The sequence below is a fragment of the Linepithema humile genome, chromosome 2, assembly GCF_040581485.1.
Source record: "Linepithema humile isolate Giens D197 chromosome 2, Lhum_UNIL_v1.0, whole genome shotgun sequence".
NCBI classification, from domain to species: Eukaryota; Metazoa; Arthropoda; class Insecta; order Hymenoptera; family Formicidae; genus Linepithema; species Linepithema humile.
In genome coordinates, this window is record NC_090129.1 from 4,946,527 (window position 1) to 4,969,737 (window position 23,211).

The window sequence follows — 23,211 nt, forward strand, 5'->3', positions numbered from 1 at the left end:
CGTTTCGTTTTTACGGCTTCGACGGGCACCGAAATTATACGGAGCCCGAACAGACATTACTTTTTTATGCGTATATGCAAAATTTGCTTCCATGTTTGTGTTTTTTTTCTTTCTTTCTCTTTGTTGGATCGGCAAAACTTAATGCTGCAGAGACTAATATAATTGGAAAAGTAAATCTATATAAAATAATTATTGAATTCAATTTTATGCAGCGAACGAAGTAATTAATGTTATCCGCATCGATGTTGGGGTAAAACCCGCCATCGTAATTACATTATTCCGGGGATCGTTTCGCGAAGGGACACTTCCGCCGTGCGGTTTCTCGCGACGTTAATTCGCGACGTTAATTCGCGACTCCTTAATTACACTAATACGGTTCTCCATCTCGGCGCTGGTTCGCCGCGCGCCGTCCGTCCGAGGGAGCTTTTATCGAACGCGCTACATTATCTGGAGATGTTCGCCCTCGCGTTAAATCACGGCCCATTAATCATTAACCCCCCTTCCCCGTTTCCCTATCACCGTGTCCATGACTGGTCGTGGATTCTGAAGAATATTCCGCGACCAAGTACGCGATGCCGTCGCGCGGCATACGTCGACGAGCGGGAGGGCGGAGAAAACGAGCGTAGTTGGACATACGCGATTAAGAAGGCGCGGTTTCCTGCCGCCGGTCTTTGTAGAGGAGATTAATCACGGCCTTAGAAGAGCCGTGTTTACAGCAGGTGGTGGGGGACCTCGTATAAAGGACCACTTACATAAATACTCGCAATCATTAGCGTCGTAATAATTAACCGGCACTTTCGTAATACGAAAGCATTACGCGAGTCTAACCATCCCGGCCGTGGTTCCGCCGCGCGTTTCTGACCTAGTGAACGGTCGAATCGTGCGAGATGGGGGAGATGAGGGAGAGGAGAGAGAGAGAGAGAGAGAGAGAGATATATCTCTCGCGAATAGAAGGCACGTTCACGCACTAGCGAAAATCCATAACAGGTACGTCGCGGTGATTGTACGTATGCATGTGTGCGCATTTACGATACGTTGTAAATACGCTGAAATATGAGACACAACAGAAATTCTAACTCGAATGTATCCGCTTTGCGCAAAATATCTCGTATGGGTTTGCCCGCGTTTGCACGCGGAAATCGTAAACTTCACTAGAGTTAATAAAGTAACGAGAGCGTTTCGCGTTAACAAAAATTTATCCTCTGCACTCCACTGAATTTATTCGTGGAGAATTTCATGAATTTTTGCGGCCATGAGTTTTACATGCAAAAACTACGTGTGAATCATTATGCGTCTCCGCGCATTTGCAATTCTCAGAGTGAAACCTCAAGTACACTTTTTACAGCATACCGCGGTCACAATTAACCACCGCGACGAAGCGGATAAACGCGTGACATCCGCGATTAACTGGGCGCAATTTCCGGCTAGTCGAGCTCATTAACAATTGATTGCCTTCTTTGGGAAAGGCAACTCGAGAAACTCTATTCTTATGCATCTCTTGAGGCACAATAACTCGCAACGCGCTATAAGTGTGTCAATCGTATCATTCGATGTTTTTCCAATGATCTACTCTTTCTGCCGTCGATATGTGGCACACACGTATTTCTCCCGATTATTTCTGATAAATTCTGCGGCACTAAAAAGTAATAGTTTGTCTCAAAACCGTTTCATCGGTGGTATTTGTATTCGCGACGATTGTACGAGTCGCATTGGTCGTCATCAAGCGATCGCGAAACGATTTATTCTACGCGCGTTCCATAACTCGCATCGCGGAAGATTAACAAGACAATTAACAAGAATTAGGTCAGCTCCGCCGAGTCAACGGTGCGAAGATCTTTTGCTTTTCCTTTGTCGTCCCGACACGAGCTATTAAACTTCGAAACAAGATAGTCATTGAACTCTTCGTCGAAGATAGAACTCTCGCGTGCCTGTATATTCATGCGTGCGTGCATGCGTGCGTGCATGCGTGCGTGCCGCACGTATAGTATATTCCTGGATGACGCATTTTAGTTTTCAGCCAGTCGCGCTGCATGCAGATAGACATATCTATGCTGCATAACTGCAGAAGTATAAACCCGTGGAAATACCAATTATGCGGAACGTTCAATACGCGCTACGTACGTGCCGTGCGAACTGTGAAATTGCTCTTAATCCGCTGTTGCCACAGAACGCAATAATATGCCAATTCGAGATACGAGATTTCTATTATTTTCGAAAATCTATCTGTACTACTCTTCGAAAGATGCAATAGTACGAATATCCTCTGTTTTATTCGATATAAATAGATTAGGTATCACTGAACGGAATAAATTGTTTCATATCTCTGTAAGATATACCAAAGCTTGTGTGGGTTCTACATGTCAAACATGTAAAGTTTATCTTAGCTATTTCGAAAGCTTGTTCCACATACAAAACATACATAGATATTAATATTAGAATATTGGTGAAAACCGATGAATAATTAATGTGCGTTATATTTTTATACACGAAAAAAAGTGGCACGAATATATTTAAATATCAGCGTAAGAGGTAAATCTGCGGATCTTGCATTGTATTTTCAAAAATCTCAAGTGCTATATTTTCACAATTTTGCGAAGCAAAAATGTAAAAAAATATAAATTAATAGGTTTTGAAATAAATTATCGTAAAAGTGTACTGTAAGGTTTCAATTCAGAAAGATGCAACGTATCTATTATCATGCAAATCCACATTTGAGATATTTATAAATATGATTGCGAATTGAATACGATATCAGCTCGGGAACAACGGGCGCGCACGCCAGATGAGTACCTTATGTTACATTAAACAGGTATATGGATTCAGAATCATGCGCTCGGAATAATGACAAGAAAGCGCGACACACCGCCGGAGTAAATAACGGAGAAATTCAATTTCCACGTCGTGCTACCGGCGACCTCTTAAAGTACACATGAAGTACACAACGCACCGGCGATGCAAACTTCCCGTACCACGGTTAAGTAAGAGAAATCGGCTGAAAATTAGGCCAGCCGGTCAATCAGAAATAATGGAGAATATCCTCGGGTTAATCACTCCCAAAAAACGTCTATCAAAGAGCACACGATGTCCATGTCGTACAGTGTTCTCGATGTGAAAATTATTTTTCCCTTTACATTTGTCTTTTTTCTTTTTGTCCGATTTCGAAATATACAAATTGTCTCGACACTTGCGGAGAAACACATCCTGTTTTTACGTATATTACAATTCAGCACCAACGTCTGGTTAAGCGCGAGTTACGCGAGAGCGCGCATCCCGAGACGTAACGATACAAAGTTAAAAAAATTACACACTTCGGTGCACGGCCATTCACTGGTTTGTTCACCGATAAAATATTTCATGTCGCATACACTTGCGCGCGTATGCATTTTCTTTTCATTTCCTCTCCTTGGCACTAAAGGAAACCGATAGAAAGCTGCGGCGCTCGCGCGCCTCTTTAAAAAGTGCATCTCGCGAGCATCTGCGATTAGGAACGAACTTTCACGCGTGCGGATATTTTCTCCGTGGTTTCCTAATGCATAATCTACCAACTAATCGATACTCTCCTTGTTGGAAGTCTTTAACCCGGCCGTTATCTCGATGAATTGCATTTTTCTCTCCGTAGGATGCACCTTCGAGTCTAAGTGATGTTAATGTCGATAAAAATATTCGATTTCTCGTTAGAGAAATACACAGTATATAACAGTGAGGGAAGAGAAGAATCTAGGACACAGTATATGCGATGTCTGACGACGAAAACTATAATTACCACTTTTATCTGTCCATTTCTAATTGATTTAATAGCAGACTCTTTGCAAGCTATTTCTCTTTAATGAAATTTTCATAGGTATTTGTTTCTTTTCCCGTCTTCAGCCTTTATCATCCGATCTGCTCTTGTTAATTAAACATTAAAATGAAACAAAATTTATTTGAAATTAATGGACTGAAATTGATGCGACTGAATAGCATTCTGCATTTCAATCACTTACTTCTCTAAAATACTCACTTGTTAATGACTTATTACTTCGTAAGCACATCTACTCCAATATCTTAATGCCAACAGAAAGCACATTCATCCAACTCGCAATGTTAAATGCGTAACATTAAACAGAGTTCTTCATTCAGTACTCGCATTCCTTTGAACTTTCTTCGCTGGCTTGGTCTTTCCGTTTCTCGTATTCGTACAACCTTGTCTTTTCACAGCGGTCTATTCGCATGTAGATCTTATCTCATTGCTTACTAGATATTTGCAAAGGTAAACATGTATTCACTTGCATTTGCCTTCCGCATTTAACGTAACGAGGTACTATTTCGAATCTTGTTCATATGAAATACAGGTGAAATTTTGGTGATATCATACATAAAAAACTTGTTTATTGTATTTAATACTTTGTTCGATTAATTCATTCTGAATTATCTTTATCGAACATATAAATATTGTATAAATATTGTCCAAAAACTAAAAATTAGCCAGCCATAAATATGGCCTCTAATTTTATTTAATTGACGAGTTTTTAATTGAAGTCTACATCAGAGAGCATATCATATGTGAGAAAAATGAATTATCTCGTGAAATCTATTTCGTTATATTGCCTCGAAATTGACAGGACGTGTGGCGTTTTGATCGAATTAACGAGATTTCGCAGTAGTAACATTTCATGCGTGCGACACGTGTGCTGTGAAAATCACGAAGTCGGTGGCGTAAAATCAAAGGCGCGGTATCGCGCAGTGCCACCCACGTTACGGCGGACTTTTTATCAGTTCACACGCTCGACCGATTACCGCGTACGGTGATAGTGTCCGTTTTCTCGATCGACGCACGAGGAAGTAACACCGCTCTTTACATACAGGGTGTATTATAAATCGCGTTTATACAATCCACTATAGATGGTTCGACAAATTTTATATTGTTTTCTCATCGAAGACATAATTAGACGACAATCGTTTCTTGTAAATTTTTTATCTCTAACTTTAAATATATCTCTACGACTTTATTTAGGATTACAATTTTCTGTCTTTACACATTAATAGGAAGTTTTGCATTAAGAATTTGCATCCCTGCGATTTATTTCGCAAAGTTCTTTTTACATTTCCAATATATCGCACACTCATAATTCAAATATCATTCTTCTCGGTTTGATTTTGTTACTTGTGATTCTGAGAACATGTGCAATTCTTGACGATCCATGTTGACAATGCGACAAACTTCGAGTCAGATAAGTTAAAATCGCAGCTATTTGTGAGAAAAAAAATATTTGTGCTACGTCACTTCTGTTTTGATAAGGAGTCGCCTAATTTCGTCGTTTGCGCGACGGATCGCCAAACACCCTGTAGATGTATGTATATGCGGTACGAGGTCAACGGCACGTTGGAAAACAACCGCGCGCTCGCCGCGCACAGTAAAGCGCGTATATGCACGTCGCATACGTGTATGCACAGCTAACTACCGACCGTCTCGTCGATCTGAATGGAACGGTATCATTTTCGAATTCTCTTTTGTTATTGCACTCTTATACAGCCGTGAGAAAGCACGTTCGGCAAGCCGAAATTAATTTCCAGTTAGTACGGCGCGTTATACGTGGCGTCTCACCAGGCCAGCTTTCACTCATAAATATATTAGAGAGAGAAATCGATTTAGAGAAAAATTAGAAATTAAAATATTTAAAAAATTTCAGCATGGACACTGTCATATATTCAATCACATTAATAATACTGTCATGTTACTTTTCGATATTAATAATCATTTTTCGTCACGAAAGGTAAGATTTTTTCGAATATTTGATAGAAACATTTAAAAAGGCAGCATTTTTCATTCTTTTCAATTATAAATCTGTTTGAACGCATACCAGAAAAGTGTTTGGAGTATATATTATCATTCAGATAACAGAGCGGCTGACAATCTAAAAGCAGCTTTCAATGAAATAAATCAATATATGTATGTTTGTAGAAAGAGATCATAATTTCATCTCATATTCCACATTCCACACGTGATTTCTTGAAACATTAAATAATTACTCAGTTGCTCTCTTTTTCCACGTCAGAGATTTCTCGGTAAAAACTTTATCTCTGCAAAGATTATTAAAAATTTGAATTATTACATTTTCATCAAGCTCTCTCTACATGTAGAATAATATCAACGAAAACTGTTATTTGAATGAGCTCGATTCACCGAAATGTAATGTGGTAAGGTGATTCAAACTTAAATGCATTCAATTAAGGTCGAACAAACTTCGATACACGGTCAATACATATGTAAAAAATGATAAATAAATAAAAAAAAATGCAGAACGCCACCGAAATGATCGAGCGCCGCTGCGGCGCCGTAAATTACGGTTAGGGATTAAATACCGTTATGAAGATCTTTTAATACTTCACGTGCGCGCGATTTACGGCAGGCACACAGGAGAAGATGACGGCTGTTCGCCCAACGATCCTGCTTTCAGAAGGACCGCAGAAACGGTTGCGGAGAAGACCATCGCATCACGGGCGGACGGACGCGGTTAGGTCAACTTGAAAGGGGAATCTGAGCGAAAGAAGAGAGAGAGAAAAAAAAAGAGGAAGGATTTTGTGGTAGAAAAAGAGAAAGATAGAGAAGGAGAATTTTTCCCGCACGGTGAAACCGTCTCCCGCCGAAGAGGCCGATCGACTTTCCGTGCGACGACCCGCGCGGCGGCTCTCGGCACCGACACGCACGACGCCGTCGACGCCGAGACGCCGACGACCTGTCGAGTTAACTCGACGACGCTCACGGCATACAATGGTTAATTGAATCTTCGGGCGATCGCACCACTCGCAAATGTCACGCGACTATTCCGTAGAATATTGCGGAGCTCAAACAGAATGTAAGGTATTTATTCAGGAAAAATGGTTTAAAACATGAGACAAAGGAAAGCTGGCGAGTCTATCGGAGACAAACGACAACCGCTAGTATCTTTCTATTGCATTTTTAAGAATATAAAGTTATATACTTTAAAAATATCGTGGATTAAAATTTGGTATATTGTTCCGGCAAAAGAAGGAAAAGGCATATAAAGAAAAACAAATTTGTGATATTTTTCAAAAAGTAAAACCATTTTACTTTTCACTTTACATTGCATGTGAAGGATGTCTGGAATTGTAAGGTCTTTGAGTGAATCAAGATTGAACAATTCAAGCTTTTCTAGTGAATAAAAAAATATTCGGAATATTATTTTTTTTAAGAAAATACTACGCAATAATCGGTTCTCGTAATTTACATTGAACATGAAATATGAAGACACGATTGAAATACAATATGAAAAAAATGTCACTAACCATATGCTGTATATTTACTATAATCTCTATTTTTGCTGAAAAGAAATACATTTACTTCACGTTAACATGTGGAACAATTTACATATATTAACTTTTTAGACATCTGTCCGTCTGCTTAGGACAGTTTGGGAACAGACAAATAGTCGTTTGCGTTTCTCACTTTTACATGTGAAAACATCAGAGAAATATATATATATAAACATACAATTTTTTTTAAATGTTGCAATTATAATTTATAATGTCTTCCTTCACGAACATTTCCAACGATGAATAACAATTATATCTCTCGCATACCGGGGACGAAAGTGTGCACAACAGTTGTGAGGAAACGATTAATTGCCGAACGATAGCTTGAAGTTTTTGCATACGCAAACTTACACGCACACACGTAGCCACGTATGTGTGCAACACCGGCATATCTATGCACAAGTTAGACGTTGAGCGATCATATTAAGTATATATACGACTGTGTCACAGGTCATCGGCCCTTGGATATTCTTGGCAAGACGCGCTATCTCTCTTCTTCCTCCGCATCATTCTCTTCCTTTTTTTCCCCTCTCGTTCCCTCCTTGCGACGACGTCGACGACTCCTCCGGGGCTTGTTCGCTCCCTCTTCTTCATCCTCCTCCCAGACTTCTCTTTTGTCTTCCCTCTTATTGCGAGGACCCCGACAATTCTTTCTCCTCATCTTTGCTCGTCTCCCTCCCTTTCTCCCTCTTTCTCTTCCTCGCGGCTACACACTCTTCGATCTTCAATTAGTTTCTGGCAGATGCACTTCTAACGGTCCCGTTCAACCGGAAACGATACGACCTCCCGGAATTCCAGTAGATAATTTCTTCCGGATCGATCGTGCGTTTGCTGACAGTTTAATAAATTTTTAAAAATTGCCAGGTGATGTTGAACATCTTCGTGAAATATCCGGTGATTATTGGAAAGATATTGGGGGCGAAAATTTTTATTTTATTTATAATATATCGAAAAAAAAATCGTTTGTCTACTTAATTGCAGTTTACCTAAAGAAGATATATTATAGATTTATAAAGTTTTCGTAAAAAATATTTTAAAAATAGCTTTACTTTACGACACAGATATGACACATATATTGGAAAGCACTGCGAAGAGTGACAGCTGTCTTAAATAACTGTGATAATAATAGCAATCGGTTTTATTTAACCGCGGACAAATGTTGCGATGCTTTAAGCATAAACAATTTTCCTTTCACTTTTCCCTCGCGATTGCCCTTTTTCGTAATCAAGGGGGCAATCTTTCTCTTTTATACTTCTGTACGCTTTAGCCGGAATAATGATCCGATAATGCAGCACCGCTGCATTCGATAGATTTTCGTAATTTGCGTATTAGTCACACGTGTCCACGATGTAATCAGACGCTAATAACATCTTTAGCATTTTATTATTGACGTGATATTGTCGCGATGAGATAACCATACGATAGACCTCTGCTTTCCAACTTCGGCATTCTATTGAACGGAAAAATTGAAGTTAAGTATTAGTTCGTAGTTTGATATTTCGTTGAATAACGCCAAGTTCTGTATCGATGTAAAAGTGCAAAATACCTGATTTAATTGCAACTGCTACTTGCGCCAAAGTGGTTTCCACCGACTTACCGGGAAATCGATTTTTTTTCATATAAATATGTGGGTTTGAGAAGCGTGGGCGCGTATAGTAGGCAGCGCTTACAGTGTTTGATGGTGCGTCATCGTCGTTTCTCGCGAGGAATATTTAATCTGCTTACCAAACGAAACGAATCTAAGCTATCGCGGTAGTTTGACATTTTGATTCGCTGGACGTAGCGTTGCAATCGCAAATATCAATAGTCTTTTTATACAATATTGATCAACGAGAAGTTTGCATCGCGATGTCCACCGCACTACTATGCTGTATCAAATATTGAAATGTGGAGTCAAATGGTTCTTAAAATATTTTTCCCGCTTCCTCTGACTCGATTTGTATTTTAAAATTAGCGTGTTCAAAAAACACCGATGTTGTGCGCCAAAATTAAAGTGAAAAGTTACTTTATTTCTAATGATTCTTTCTTTAGATAACAAAATTAATATTGCATGCAATCTTATGATTATGTATGTATAAAATTATCGGTACATATAAATATATCAAACTTGACCTAACAAAATTTGAATTAGTAAACATACTGATCGCGCATTATATAATGCTATCGCGTGCTCTATATTATCCGGATAACGCAAAACTGTATCCGAGAGAGAGAGAGAGAGAGAGGAGAGCAGTGTATGTATGCAGCGCCCGTATCGTCTCGTATATAGGTGAGGGCAGAGTTCCTCCGGTAAAACGCGCCGCAGTCTCATATGTGCCGGGAGGTCGTTTGTGCAAGGCCCTCGCATAAACAGGAATACACGAATCGTATGCAAGGGCCCTCGTTGCTGCACACATGTGTATATGTGCGGATGGTACACAGATAAGATCCTTACCTAGGGCACCGCCGGCTCTAGAGCCGCCTCTGTGCACCAGTGGAAGCTGCAAGAACGGCGAAGCACGGTCGGACGTGTGCAGCCGTGGAACACAGTGACCCCCTGGACCAGAGATACAGTTATTACGTTTACTCTCCTTCATGCTCGGCACGTAGCCGGGCTGCGAGCACGAACGCGATACACACACCGGCGTTGCGCCTCGGTGCGCGTTGCACCGTTGTCCGCTGTTGCGCGTCATTGCGGCAACATTCGCCGATCGTTATCCGGTCGAGACGCGCGAGAAAATTCGTACGGCTGCAGCGAGCGCGGCGATGTTTTGTCGCGAATCGGCATTACCCAATCTTTCTGATGTAACATGGATATGTTATTTTGTATCCTCACTTGCACGCGTGAACTTTCAACTTTTGCCTGCGAGCTTGTGATTCTTAACGCTCGAATATTCAACTCGCAGAGCTCAATGCGTATCTCAGAGAATGAAATACGTATCTATCGCAATGAAATAAACGAATCGTATGAGTCTTGTTTTCTTTTGGATTTTAAGATTTTAAGAAACGTCGTAATAAAGTGTAAAAATCTTGAAAACAAAATGGATGCTTTTTTTAAAATTTTATTTTGATCGAGGATTTCTTTATTTGTCAGTAGAGTGCTATTGCATTTGCGCGTATGGAGAATTTCACAAACAACGAGCAGCACCGCAGAAAACCCGTTTTGTTTAGTCGAAACGAAATGGGGTTATCTCAGTACTCGCAGCACAAATGCATATATACGTGTAACATGATCGATCTGACGTTCGGTTAAATTTTGTTAACGCATTGAATGTGAAAAACGATAAAAATTGCTCACATTGCATACCTATTTCGTCCGAATAAAATTTAATTGCAATATCTCTCAGCTGTAAAATACTATACGACTGAATTGAAAAAAAATAAAAGCCGAATAATAAAATAAAAAGAAAACAAAACATCAAAGTATAAATTTGACTTTTCAAAATTTATTCTTTTCTCTGAAAATGTTGGCATAAAAATATGCCGCAGCCGAATAATTAACGGATAAAAATTAAATATGCAATTTATCGCTCTCTCTTTGAACTTTCTCACTCGTCAGTAATGTAATATGCCAAAATTGGAAACTGAGTACTTTCATATGCTACCGCAAAGATAGTTGTGCAGGTGGCGAGATCCAAACCAATCCGGTTTGTGAAATACTTTGAGTTTTTCGATTTAAAAACAATTAGTATTCGGTAAATTGCTCTTTGATAAAATTGCTTACGGCACGATGCAACTGCTCACGATTATTTATGCAACTTTTTAAAATACTATTGAAGAAAATTAAATCTAATTAATTTTGCGTACCTGAATTATTTTCCACAAACGATTTTCCGAACCGTTTGTGCAACACAATTTTGTAAATAGGTAAGCAAGTATCCGTATTATGATACACAAAGCTTAAAGAATCCTCAAAGAACAATATACAATTCTTACGAAACATTCTCAAGATGCAAAATATAATTGTATGAAAATGAAAATCTTGTTGCAGAAATTTTCACGCACACTTTGCGCGCGCATGCTATTTTTGCGAAGAATAACGTAACGGTACGTAAAGATTACAAAGCGATGGACCATACGTGGATCTGCATATAATTGCGCGTTATCTGATTGCGAACACCGCTGAGATATATGACCACTAAACGCTCGTACTTTCTACCGCGGCGTTTACTGCGAGCTACGGACGATAGCGAAGTGATAAAACCTCGTGAGAAGAGCTGGACACACCGCTGTCCCACTTTCCGACCGAGATAGCCACAGAGATAGCTCGCCGTGCGGTCTTTAGACACTTTTCACATAAAAGAACGAAGGCTCCTAGCTCGAGCTTACGTCATTCTCTATCGCGTGTTCGCTCCCGTACATTTTCGCGCCTTAAAAAATATTATCAGCGTGTCGATTCTGTCCCGCTGCGCGGGAAAAAAAAAATATCCCACGGGACACAACCGCTACTCGCGTCTAGTCAGGATGTACGAGCAGGATATTCCCTCTTTCCGCTGGATTATCTCTCGAAAAGCTACTCCAAACTGGCCGGTCGTTGTTCAAGCCGTTGTGTCAAGTGAGCTTATCTATTGCCCATTTGGCAATAGCCGGTAGCCAGGACTAATCCGAACTTTCCGCACGCGTTAACTAGCTTGTTGTTTGTCCAGCGGCTTTATCAGGTGAGTGGTCTAAGTGCCCTCCAAAGAGTTCGCCCGCTTGTGTTCGGTTCAACGAACCCTGCGAACGAGTTACCGCCGTGTCACCGGGGTTAATTAATTGAGGTTGCGACTTTCTTCGATTTGATTTATACCACACTGTTATTCGACATTGAGTTGATGAACTCTCTTCCGAGTTGGTTTCTGCGAACCTGCGCGGTGAGATGACTTACAATGAAGTGAATCGTGTTTAATTAGAATCCCGAGAAGAATTCGGAGAAAAAAGTAGATTTCGTAAGATAAATTTTGCGTTATATAGAAAAAGAATCTAGAGAAAAAATTTAGAAATTATCGAGTGATGAAGGTACTCATTATAAAAATGTTGTCTAAAGTTTTTACCGCCTGTTACAAAACTGTATTTCGACTGACGTTAAAAAAAAAAGATTTAATTTGCATTAGCACAAAGAGCTTTAATTCTCGTTATATAAAATTAGATATCCACTGAATAATACAAATTTGCATTAGTATTATCGTTATCTGATGAGTTTAGCTTAGATGGGGAAACGATATTACCATAATAGATTAATTTGCATCTTGGTCAAAACTATCGATTTTATGTAGCATTCTGCGAGGGTGCACTTTACGCTCACGTAAGCGGAGATCGCGAAGATATGCGATCCAGTTATTAATTACGCGTATATCTTCCACATCGGTTCAACGAACTCAGGCAGGGTTAATTTGGTGAATTCAACTTTCTTCGATGAGAAGCTTAACCCGGCAGACCCCAGTTTGACATTGAAACAATGAACCCGTGAAAGTGACGAAAAGAATACAACGGGTTAAAGCACACCGATGAGGATGCCGCTCTTTACTGATTTTTTTTACAAACGCTTCAATGTATGGAAATTAAAAATGAAATCCAAATGTGAGAAGTACGAAAAATATCAAAAACTAATGTTTTATAGCTTAAAAAATTCTTTTCAATCATGTATTTGAATATCTTAGAAAAGTAAAGACTTTTCAAGAAAAACCTGTGTTTTCTTCGAGAAATCTAAACGCATTGCAAATAGTATCATAATTTTTCTCTCATATATTGTATTAATTTTGTAACATTTGAATATCAGGTATCTCTTTGTGAGCTAAAAATAGAAAATGCAAGTAATATGTATATTCTGAATTCATTATCAATCGAGGAGGGTCGACAATCGCGAACGTATTCTCGTAATAAGCATGGCATGCGTGCGTCACATTTAGCGCGTGCGAAAGCGGAAAAAGCGTGCGATAGCGCGAAAAAAGCCGGCGCGTCGCGGCCGGGTCAACGAACTCGCGTAGGATTAATTTGGCAAGCGTTCGTAACTTCCTTCAACCAGACTTAACCTCGCGCGACCCCCGGCTTGACACCCGAATACGAGAGCAGATATAAAAATGTCTGAACACGAACGGCAAGCAGGGTCGTCACGGCAATTAAAAGAACATCGTTTATGCGGTGCGCGTGTTCGGCCGCTCGGCGAAATCTAGAATTAACTTCGCGGAGGTGGTGAAATTAATTCGCGCAATCATTCACGCGTGATTGAACGGTCACGCTTCGCGGCGACCCCTCAATTCAGATGCGAAAACCGTGTGATCGCTATAATGGCGAGTTGCACGCGCGTACGCGTTATGAAATTGCATTCCCGATGGATGAGTTGAGACCAGCTATCGGTTTCATACACTTGAGCACGGAAGATAATTGCATCTCTCCTCTTACGGCATCATGAATGTCTCGCCTATATATCTGTGACATTGAATAAACTGTGCGTTATTACGACCAAGTCGGCGATACCTTCGACAAAATAGCGAGAGCGATAAATATCACTCAGACAAACGAAATTCATGTTTCTCTTCTCTTCATTTCATTCTTATCTCGCCGAGAGCTTCTTCCTGTTTCTTTTTGCCTCGCTTCTTTATCCTCTTTTTCACTTCACCCGCTTTCATCACCTCCCCGTACCTGTCTTTTTATACCGAATGTTAAACGCTGTCATACTGTCACGGGCTGAAACGCCTGAAAAATGAGAAGAGACGGCGGTACTCGTTTAGGTGCTATTATTATTATCGTAAAATCTTAAAGCGTAAAACGTGATAGTAACAAGAATATCCACAATTATATTAAACAATATCTCACGCTAGATTAATAAAAAAATATATTAATTAAACTATTATGTGAAATAATTATAAAGAAAGAAAAAAGAGAAGGATTAAAGTAAAATTTTAATAGAAGTGGCAATAATTTTGCAATCCTATAAAAATATAATGATACTTTTATCATTCTCAATCATATTCAATTTAACGGAAGAGAAATGTAAGTGTTTAAAATAAAAATTTTAAGAAAAAATCACTATTTTTATCACATCGAATCACTTATATCGAATTTTTATTTACGACACAGTGTTGTGGTATCCATTTTCCAAGTATTATGTAATCTTTGCGAATTTTTTTGTCCCGAAACGCACAATAAACATCTCTTTATCTCTCATTCCTTTTCCTCTCGCTCCCCTTTTCTGCTACTCTTTCCTCCCTCTGAATACCGTCATGCAATGAACGATAGGTTCAACGAACTCGAGAGATGACGTGACACCGCCATGTTGGGAATTTATTATCTCAGTTCGTTGTTCAATGACCTCTGCTCTTTTTTTCGCGTACACCGCGATTTAAGCGCGTTCTTGGCTTAGTTTCTTCCCGATTTCGCTGGCGCGTCGAGACAACAGACGCCGTCATGCACGGCGCGCCGTCATCATGCGGTCACGGATGACGTCCCGCCGTGTCGCCGATTTTTCGCGATGGGCATTCGTCACGCGTGAGTCGTATCGCCATAAGCGAGCGAGTGCATGCTTTGTGCAAGTGTCTTATCGTTCCGAAATTTGTTACCGTTATCTTTGCGGAATAAAAATAATCCTGGATTCTATATATAATAATATATGTTCGTTCTAAGTGGATAAACATACTAACCAATGTTTAATAACATATATTAGTTATAATTATATACAATAATGTATTTTAGTCTCAACAAACAAGTGGAAGATAACGCATTTTCGCAAAAGCACATATGTGCCGTGCACGAATATCGAAATGCTATTGCAATGATATCACTTCGCATATTATTCTTATATTTATCAATTTTTTAAAGCCGTGGATACAGTCTCAATTAAAATGTAATAAATTGTTTGATAATTTTTCTATTGTTTATCTCTATTTTTCTTGCAAATCCACTTGTAAATTGTGAGATTAATTTCAGTTTAACAGGATTTTACGCGAACTGAAAGTATTCTCGGAATGTTTTGATCGAAATCGATTTTGTCCCAGTCTTAACAACCTGAATGAGATTTTTTTATTTCCGAAACGTTACTTATTTGTTTCATAATCTCTGTTAATCCATCTTATTTTAACTTTAAAGTATCAGTTTTATAAAATATTGCAGCATCATCGACAAAGAACATCAAATTGTCAAAGGTGAACAGATGTAGTTAACGGATCTTCACAAAAGGATGATGTTAATAAAATTTTGAACGAATCAGAGAAACCTTTCAGGGAATAAAAGGGAAAGTAATCGACAGGTGAAAAGAGGAAGATTTTCCAGTACGAGTCTCTTCGACACTGCGAAACGCAATTTCTCGGCGTAACACACGCCAGGCTTAATTGCCGTCGCGAAATAACTCCCATGAGATGTCATTGTTATTGTGAAGCTTGTTCCTCGCGGCGTACTCACGCGGCCGAGTAAATGCCTAGAACCCACGTCATTTCGCTTTAACGACTTTATGCAGGATCCTACGACGTAGATCCACCGAAATTCGCCAACCCGTGCTAAAGTGAACTTTTATGGGATATTCGTGAATGTTTCGCGGAACATTAAATTCGGGTTAATCTCGCTAGCACCGCATTCTAATAAAAGCGTCGCGACATACAATCAACATGTTTTTTTTCCTTTTGTTTTTTACCAACACACTTTAGTCGCGTGGTGCGGCTATCTAGATCTGGAGAACGTAATTAACACGTTTAGCGCCGAGGCGCGATAACTTCGTAGTTTCGCTTGCAGAGTCTATGCTAATGTTTCGCTGCAACCACGCAAAAAGTAAAAGGCTCTAAACGAAACCAGCCGGCACGGAACGCATATAATAGTCTTGAGATTTTATAACAGTCGTATCAAAGGTCGCATCAAAGACACGCCGACGAATTTTAGTTCAGGTTCAAATAATTGCTTTATATTACATTAAAGAGATAATGTTTTATTTTTAGAAACGGTTTTTTTGATATATTAACGCCGTGTAAGAACTGCTCGAATTTTTATATTAAAAAATGTAGGTCAGGAATATAAATATAAGGAAACAGCCTTTCTGAAAGTGCGACATATTAATGTTTGCAGAGTGGAAAGCTCAGCGCTGCAGTTGGTGTGCCCGCTGGATTCTCGTCCGGTGCAGCTAATCTTCCGGGGATTGCAGGTGGTCAAGGAGAAGCGAGCACTCCTTCGAGATGTTTCGGGAGTCGTCAAGCCAGGCGAATTATTGGCCGTTATGGGCCCTTCAGGTATGTCGAACCACCTGTTATTATAATCGCGAACACACCGCATTACACAATAAAGTTTTTTCTTATCTCAGAACTATACTTTTAAGTAGATAACAATAATTATTTGGATCATATTTATTTTATATTCTATATATTAAATTATTTGAAAAACGCGTAATAAATTTTGTTTGAATGAAAACCAACAGGTGGAAATTAATTAACATAGCAAGAGAATTTTTTTTAATTTTAATGTCAAATTAATGTCAAATTGTAATATGCAGTTTTTCATGTTTATTCTGTGCCGCGTTTTCGTAATAATTATATTTCTTTTTATCTCCCGACAACGCCGTAATTACGAGTTCTCAAACACTTCCATATTTCACGTTATTCCTTGCGAATCTTAATCGCGCAGTGTTGCGTGGACGTCGCGTGGAATTAAATCTGCGTTGCTATCTTTAACCGCTTTTATGCGCGCAGCAGCGAAATATATACATATCAGCCGGCAATTTTGTCCGACTGGAATATTTATCGCTGTACGACGAGAAAATTCATTTTCGACGTATCCTACGCTGCTTGTGTCTAGCAGAAATTTATCCATCTTAATTATTGTTACGTTCCGGCGTCGTGTATTCCCGTAATACAAGGAATAGAATTAAAGTCTTATGACAACAGGCTTGCTTTGAAAACTTTGTAGTTTATTAGCTGAAACGTTGAAAAATATCTGTATAAATTTATCGGTTTCTGGATCGGGAAAACAAATTCAAGTATTTAAAGATTGCACTTGATAATTTATTGATTCTGGAAGAAAACAAGGTGTTGGTGCCTGAGAATTTAAGAGGTTAAAGACTTATTTAATTTGAAAATTTAAAGATTTGAAAAATGAAAAATTTTTGTACCGTTTAAAAAATGTTTAAGTATTATCTTAAGTAATAAATCGCTCTTTTACCAATAAAGATGCAATAGTATAAAATTTTGTACTTTTAAGTCGTCTAAGTTAATGAAAGATACTTCACCCAATTTATACGGTCTTACAATTTCACGTAACCTGTTCGGAAAAGACAGTTAACATGATGCGGATATGTGAAAGATATGTCCGTTGAAATATAACAAGCTTGTACGACAATACGCGAAGGCGCTAAATTTTTGTCTGGCATATTTGTTACGCAGGCTGTGGTAAAACAACACTGCTGAACTGTTTGTCCGGCCGTGTTGGCTTGGACGGCGGTGAGATCTGGCTGAATCGCGAGAGGCTCACCAAACGGTGGCGCAGAAGAATCTGCTACGTACAACAACAAGATGTTTTTTTTCCCGATCTCACTTTACGGCAGACGCTCGAGGTAAGTTCACTAAGAAATCCATGAAGTATTGATATTACAATTATTAGAAATATTAATATTATTACTCGTAGAGAGCTTGTCAAAAGCTAAGCGTGCGATCAACGTTCATTTTGACAAGTTAATTTTGTTTCTTCATAAATTTTTAAAGAGAGATTCATAGATTTAAAAATTCAAGATTTAAAAATTAAGTTAAAATTGGAATTTATACGAAAGTGAATCGAGAATTTTATATTGTTCCTAAATGCAAACGGAATATTATGCTGCACGCTTGTTATATATTTTGGTATATTATTTTTGTTGAAATTAATTATAGATGCCCTTATTTCTATACATACATATAAAAAGAAATATTATTAGTATGCTGACATAAGTATGCGCGCGTGCGCATATGTATTGCGTGATTATGACACCGGAATAAGAGAGAATAATTTATTTGCGTGCATTCAAAATTTAAGAGCATCACATTTCAACCATCCACTATATAATCGCACATGGAAGAAATAGCGTAAACGAGCACAGCTGCACCATTGAGACGAGACAATTGCCGCGGGGATGCATTTCTGTGTACCTGGTATCTCGAAATAAGAGACAAAACACCGTAGGGTTTCCTCGATTTCCACGAAAATCAAGCATCGGCCGTGCCAAGACGGTCGCGCGCCTTTCACTCGATATTCATCACGGCCCACGCGCTCGGTAGGCGGGAATTAGGAGGACACCCTGTACGCAAAGATCGCGGAGAATGCAAATGCGGGCTAGAAGCCAATGCACTCTACCGCCGCGTTGCACTTGGGGGATTTAAGAGATCTCCGCGGAAAATGGACACGGACAGATATGTGCTTTGTCGTTTAGTCGCTAATTGAATAAATATGTCGTTACAAACGTGTGCGTGCGTGCGTGCGAGCATGTACGCGAGTCGTTGCGTTGAGAAACGGAAAATCGCAAAACTAAGTGGATACGAAAGATCTTTTTCTGCTTGAAATGTTACATTTGACTTTTTAATTTCACATTTGGATTACTTTTCGCTTTCGACATGCATACATTAATTGACGAAATAGTGAGAATTGTGAAGAGAGAGAGACAAAGAATATATGAAAGCGACGTCGTTTCATGCAAGGTAATCTTCATTTCTTGACTCATTGCGCATTAAGCGAATGAACAAATTTAAGTAGCTACGCCTCATCGAATTGTAAAACTCTATATCTCCCGGTTCATTAAAGTTACATATGATAGGTATAGAGAGAAGGGAGTGAGAGAGAGAGAGAGAGAGAGAGAGAGAGAGAAAGAGAGAGAAAGAGCTGACGGACATACACGTGCGACGCCCACTTGCCGTACCTACGCGGCACGCGCGTGTCACACGCGAAACGGCGACGCAACGCTCTCGCAACGAACGAACCGCCGTGTTCTCGTCTAGTCGCGACCGTTAGCGGAGGCAACACGGCCCAGAGAGAAACCGAGGGGGATCGGAGGGGGGGGGGGAGGGACCGTATCTCGCGGTGACGTCATAACTCGGTCAGTGAACCGCCGAGCTCGCGGCGTGCGTCTTACGGTTTCAAAAACATTTGGCGCCGCCTCTACACGCGCGGTATGCGCGCGTGTAGAGAGGCACACGACGGCACAGTTAGCCGGGTCACTCCTTTCAACGGGATGACACTTTCTCTCCCGGGGCCTTCTGCCCCGGCCGTTTCCTCTCCCTTTTTCCACACGGCAGTCTTGTTTTTATTATCTGCGAGGAAGTGCGTTTTTGCGTGCTAACGGCGAAGTAGGCGAGCGAGCGTCGCAGTTTTTGGTACGCGATTATGCGGTCGAGATGATTCCCGTTCGACTTTCAAAAAAACTTCGTAATAGCGGAGCTTACCGTCTCTCGCAGGCTGACACGAATATTTTCAGTCATAACAGACTCCGATGTTTTTAATCATAATACATTTGTTTAACACAAATGAAAGCAGTGGGAATTATTACGCAAAAATGATTTAACACCCGTAGTGTTTGTATAGCGAGAAAGATCTGTTTAAAAAGATGGTCTATAAATGACATCGCCACTCATGCTTGTAATCGCATCGGTGTCGACGAATCAAATATCCAACTTTGTATTTTTCAAGGATGTTCGATAATGAACAAGGCGATATTTTTCTATAAAAATTACGAAATTTTTTATCAGGTGTAATAAAATTCATCAAAATAAATAAAAAAATAGACATTAATTTGAAACTAAGTAAATAATTCCTCTCCTCAGCCTTTTTGCAAAAACCAATTCACCTCCAAGCGAGAGGAAAAACTTGATAGTTTTAGAAAAGTCAGATGAAGATTTGACTTTTGAGCGGTCCAACTGTTTTTTTTTTTTTTTTTAGATGGGTATATCGTCGTTATCTTTATTTAGGCACAACTGGTGTTCCTGGCGAGTACAATATCATCGACCGCACTTTCTCTCTCCGCATAACGGGCTCGCTTGTGTAACGGCACGAGGAGAATGAACGTTGAGAAACGACACGTCGTCGTCAGCCGGTCTTTACATCCGCACGCGTAGCCGCGCTTGATTGTGAATAAAGAGTGACCCACAACATCATCGTATCAAACATTGATGATGTATTTTTGGACACGTTTAATTTCGATGTTTTCTCGGAAAAAATTCTACGCTTTCGCTTTGTTTATTTTTCGACGCTTTTTTTTAATCTAAGATAATCAAAAACCACCGCGAAAGATCAAATTAACCTAGTTTTGTAAGGATTACAGTGGAGAGGCGGATCATCGACCTTTAGAGCATGGAAAGAATTCGAGTTTATTAATGTGACACGGCATAGTGATTTAAATTTGTATATCGCCACTTTTAAAACTAGGTCTCTATTAAAGAACGTACGTTCACCCGCCTGTTCGCAACTCTCTTGCAGCTGTTTAGATCAGAATTTCTTTACAGTATTCTTCAAATGTGACGTGTTTAGCAGCAAATTTTGGATGCCTGTAGTTTCCTCGCTAACATCAATTTGGCAGATTCGATATGATGCGTTTCATTTTGAGTTAAATTCTTAGTTATGAATTAAAGAAAATAAGATTGATTATACTGTAAAGAATTTTATCTTAGCAGGATGTAAAAAATTCATGAAATAATAAATCGTTGTTTAAGAACATAATTAGGTGTGAAAAATGACATTATAGTGTCAGCAATATTTGCTGGTAATTAAATTAATAATAAACATTGCTTGCGATAACGACGGCAAGGAGATTTCTCAAATTAAATTCAATTTTTTCTTGTACTCCACTTGTACTCGTGATTTCTTTGCCACCGGAATAAATATTCTGTTAGCTCAAAGCGTCCAATTATCTCAAAACAGCGCCGACCGCGTCTGCGATAATACCCCCGCCGTGAACGCGGCGCTCTTACGACGCGAGTACTCTCGAATTAACGAACTTCCAGACGCCCTTCCGAGATAAAAACAGCCCGCGGTTTCGCAATCGACGCGTCATCGTAATTGACTTAACGATCGGATTATGACGGGCGCGTCCCCTCCCCCTCGGCGCGGCATGTTAGAGCGTCAGGGTAATAATAGTACAAAGTGGCCTGGATATATTACGAAACGGAAATGCATCCACCGTCGCTGCCGGTGCAGTGCGGCGCAGCGCGAGTACAGTTTTGTTTACATTTTGCCGTTTAATGCACGCACGCGGCCCGTCAGAGCGCGTTAAACCGGGCCGCGGGCGTGGCTTTAAACCGATCGCCTTAAAAAATGCGCGCATACGAACCGCATCGTGAATTTGCATTTGCAGTACCAGGCGAGGCTGAGGCTCCCGGACACGCTCTCACACTCCCAGAAGATGCAGTGCGTGGACCATATCATCGAGGTCCTCGACCTCGCGGCCTGCCAAGACACCAGTGAGTATCAAACGTGGTATCGCGCGCCGTAAAGTCGAGAGATCGATGTCGATCCGCGACGTTTTTAGACGTCCGCGGGCGCGCGGGGACCGCTCGCGATTCGGAAATCACGATCCGAGAATTCCGCCGATCGTAACTCGCTCGGATTCCCAGTGGTATCGTAAAGTTCGTTTGCACGTATTGTAAACAAAGAGTCGATTCGTGATATTAGAAGCGTCGTTATCCCGCGATCTAACTTGCGCCCACGATTGAGCCACTTTGCATCGTTCTGCGCACGATTAAGTCCGATTTAACCCAGTTTGCACTTGTTTTTGTTAAAAAGAGAATATGTATATGAGGAGCAACAAGTAGCCGCATTCACACCACTGCTTTACATTAAATCTTTTTATCTTTTATATAAAATTTAAATTAGATGTAAATACGCCCGGAATTAAAGATTAGTTCATAAAATTAGACTTGTTTATTCACAGAATTATTTAAATCTGATCTAAGTAAACATCCTACAAAATTTCACAATGATTTTTCAATCACAATATTATACCACGGATTATAATGTAGATTAAAACAGAAGATAAGTTTAAGCTGTGACCGGCTCTTATCGTTATCGTATTGTCGCCGCGATTGCCTTTAACATTTTGATTGACATTTTCCCTGATCACGAGTATCAAATCGCCGCGCTATGGTTATCAAAAATGTATATTGGAAAAATAATAAGTACTGATAATATAGTACTGATTAGAGACTGATTTACATGCGTGCTGCACGCCATACTTTTTTCAAAGTATTTTCAAACTTGTGTAGAATCAGTTTTTTTATTATTGAAAATTTGATTGGTGATTATCATATTTTTTTATTTTTGACTTTGATCATTGATATTTAAATTAAAAAATCTACTTGATTTTAATCGAAGAACAAGATTATTTATTTAACAATAATAACATTGATAAGAATAATAATAATATTTTATTATTTACTAGGGATACTTCAAATTTTAGTTTGACAGGATAAATTTCCCGATTAAAATTATTGGTACTCAGTTATTTTCATTAGAATAAAACTAAAGCTGCGAATTTATTGAGAATTCTCACCCACATGGTGAATTTGTCGGCCGTTCTGCGTTGCCGCTTTGTTCGGCCACGTCAAAATCGAATGTAACGGAAGTGCAGTGACATTTTCCGGAATACAAACGAGGGAAAGTACGGACACGTATCTCTGTGAAGTGTTGGACTCATTGTCGGTCGTTGATAAACGGTTTCCTCGATCGTTAACCCCCGAGCTTCTCCAGCGTCGAGCGCGAACCGCCGCCTCGACCGCGTGACGTAAAATATTATTGCCCGCACACAATTACGCTCGTTTCTCTTCCTGTATCCCGAAGGCGTGAGCGACCGACGACGACGATGAAGTTAATAATTTACAACTCGCGGCAGAGATCACGCGCCTGCATCTCATTAGTTTCAGCTGCTGTTGACAAACATCGGTACTGCAATATCGAATGCCAATACTGTTGATTTTATAAAAAAAACTGTTATTCTTCTTGTATTCCGAT

General features: G+C 39.7%; 1 protein-coding gene across 5 annotated transcripts in view; it reads left to right on the forward strand.

Moving 5' to 3' along the window:
- The window catches only part of E23 (Early gene at 23), a 122,628-nt gene that overhangs the window by 79,797 nt on the left and 19,620 nt on the right, over window positions 1-23,211 (forward strand). For 4 of the 5 annotated variants that reach the window (XM_012369937.2, XM_012369938.2, XM_067349387.1 and 1 more), the window contains 3 exons: window positions 16,324-16,484; window positions 17,631-17,800; window positions 21,560-21,665. In XM_012369937.2, the coding sequence (XP_012225360.1) occupies window positions 16,324-16,484; window positions 17,631-17,800; window positions 21,560-21,665 (437 nt within the window). Of the gene's footprint in view, window positions 1-15,915; window positions 16,146-16,323; window positions 16,485-17,630; window positions 17,801-21,559; window positions 21,666-23,211 lie in introns of those variants that run through there. The other variant, XM_012369940.2, reaches the window with a different exon arrangement.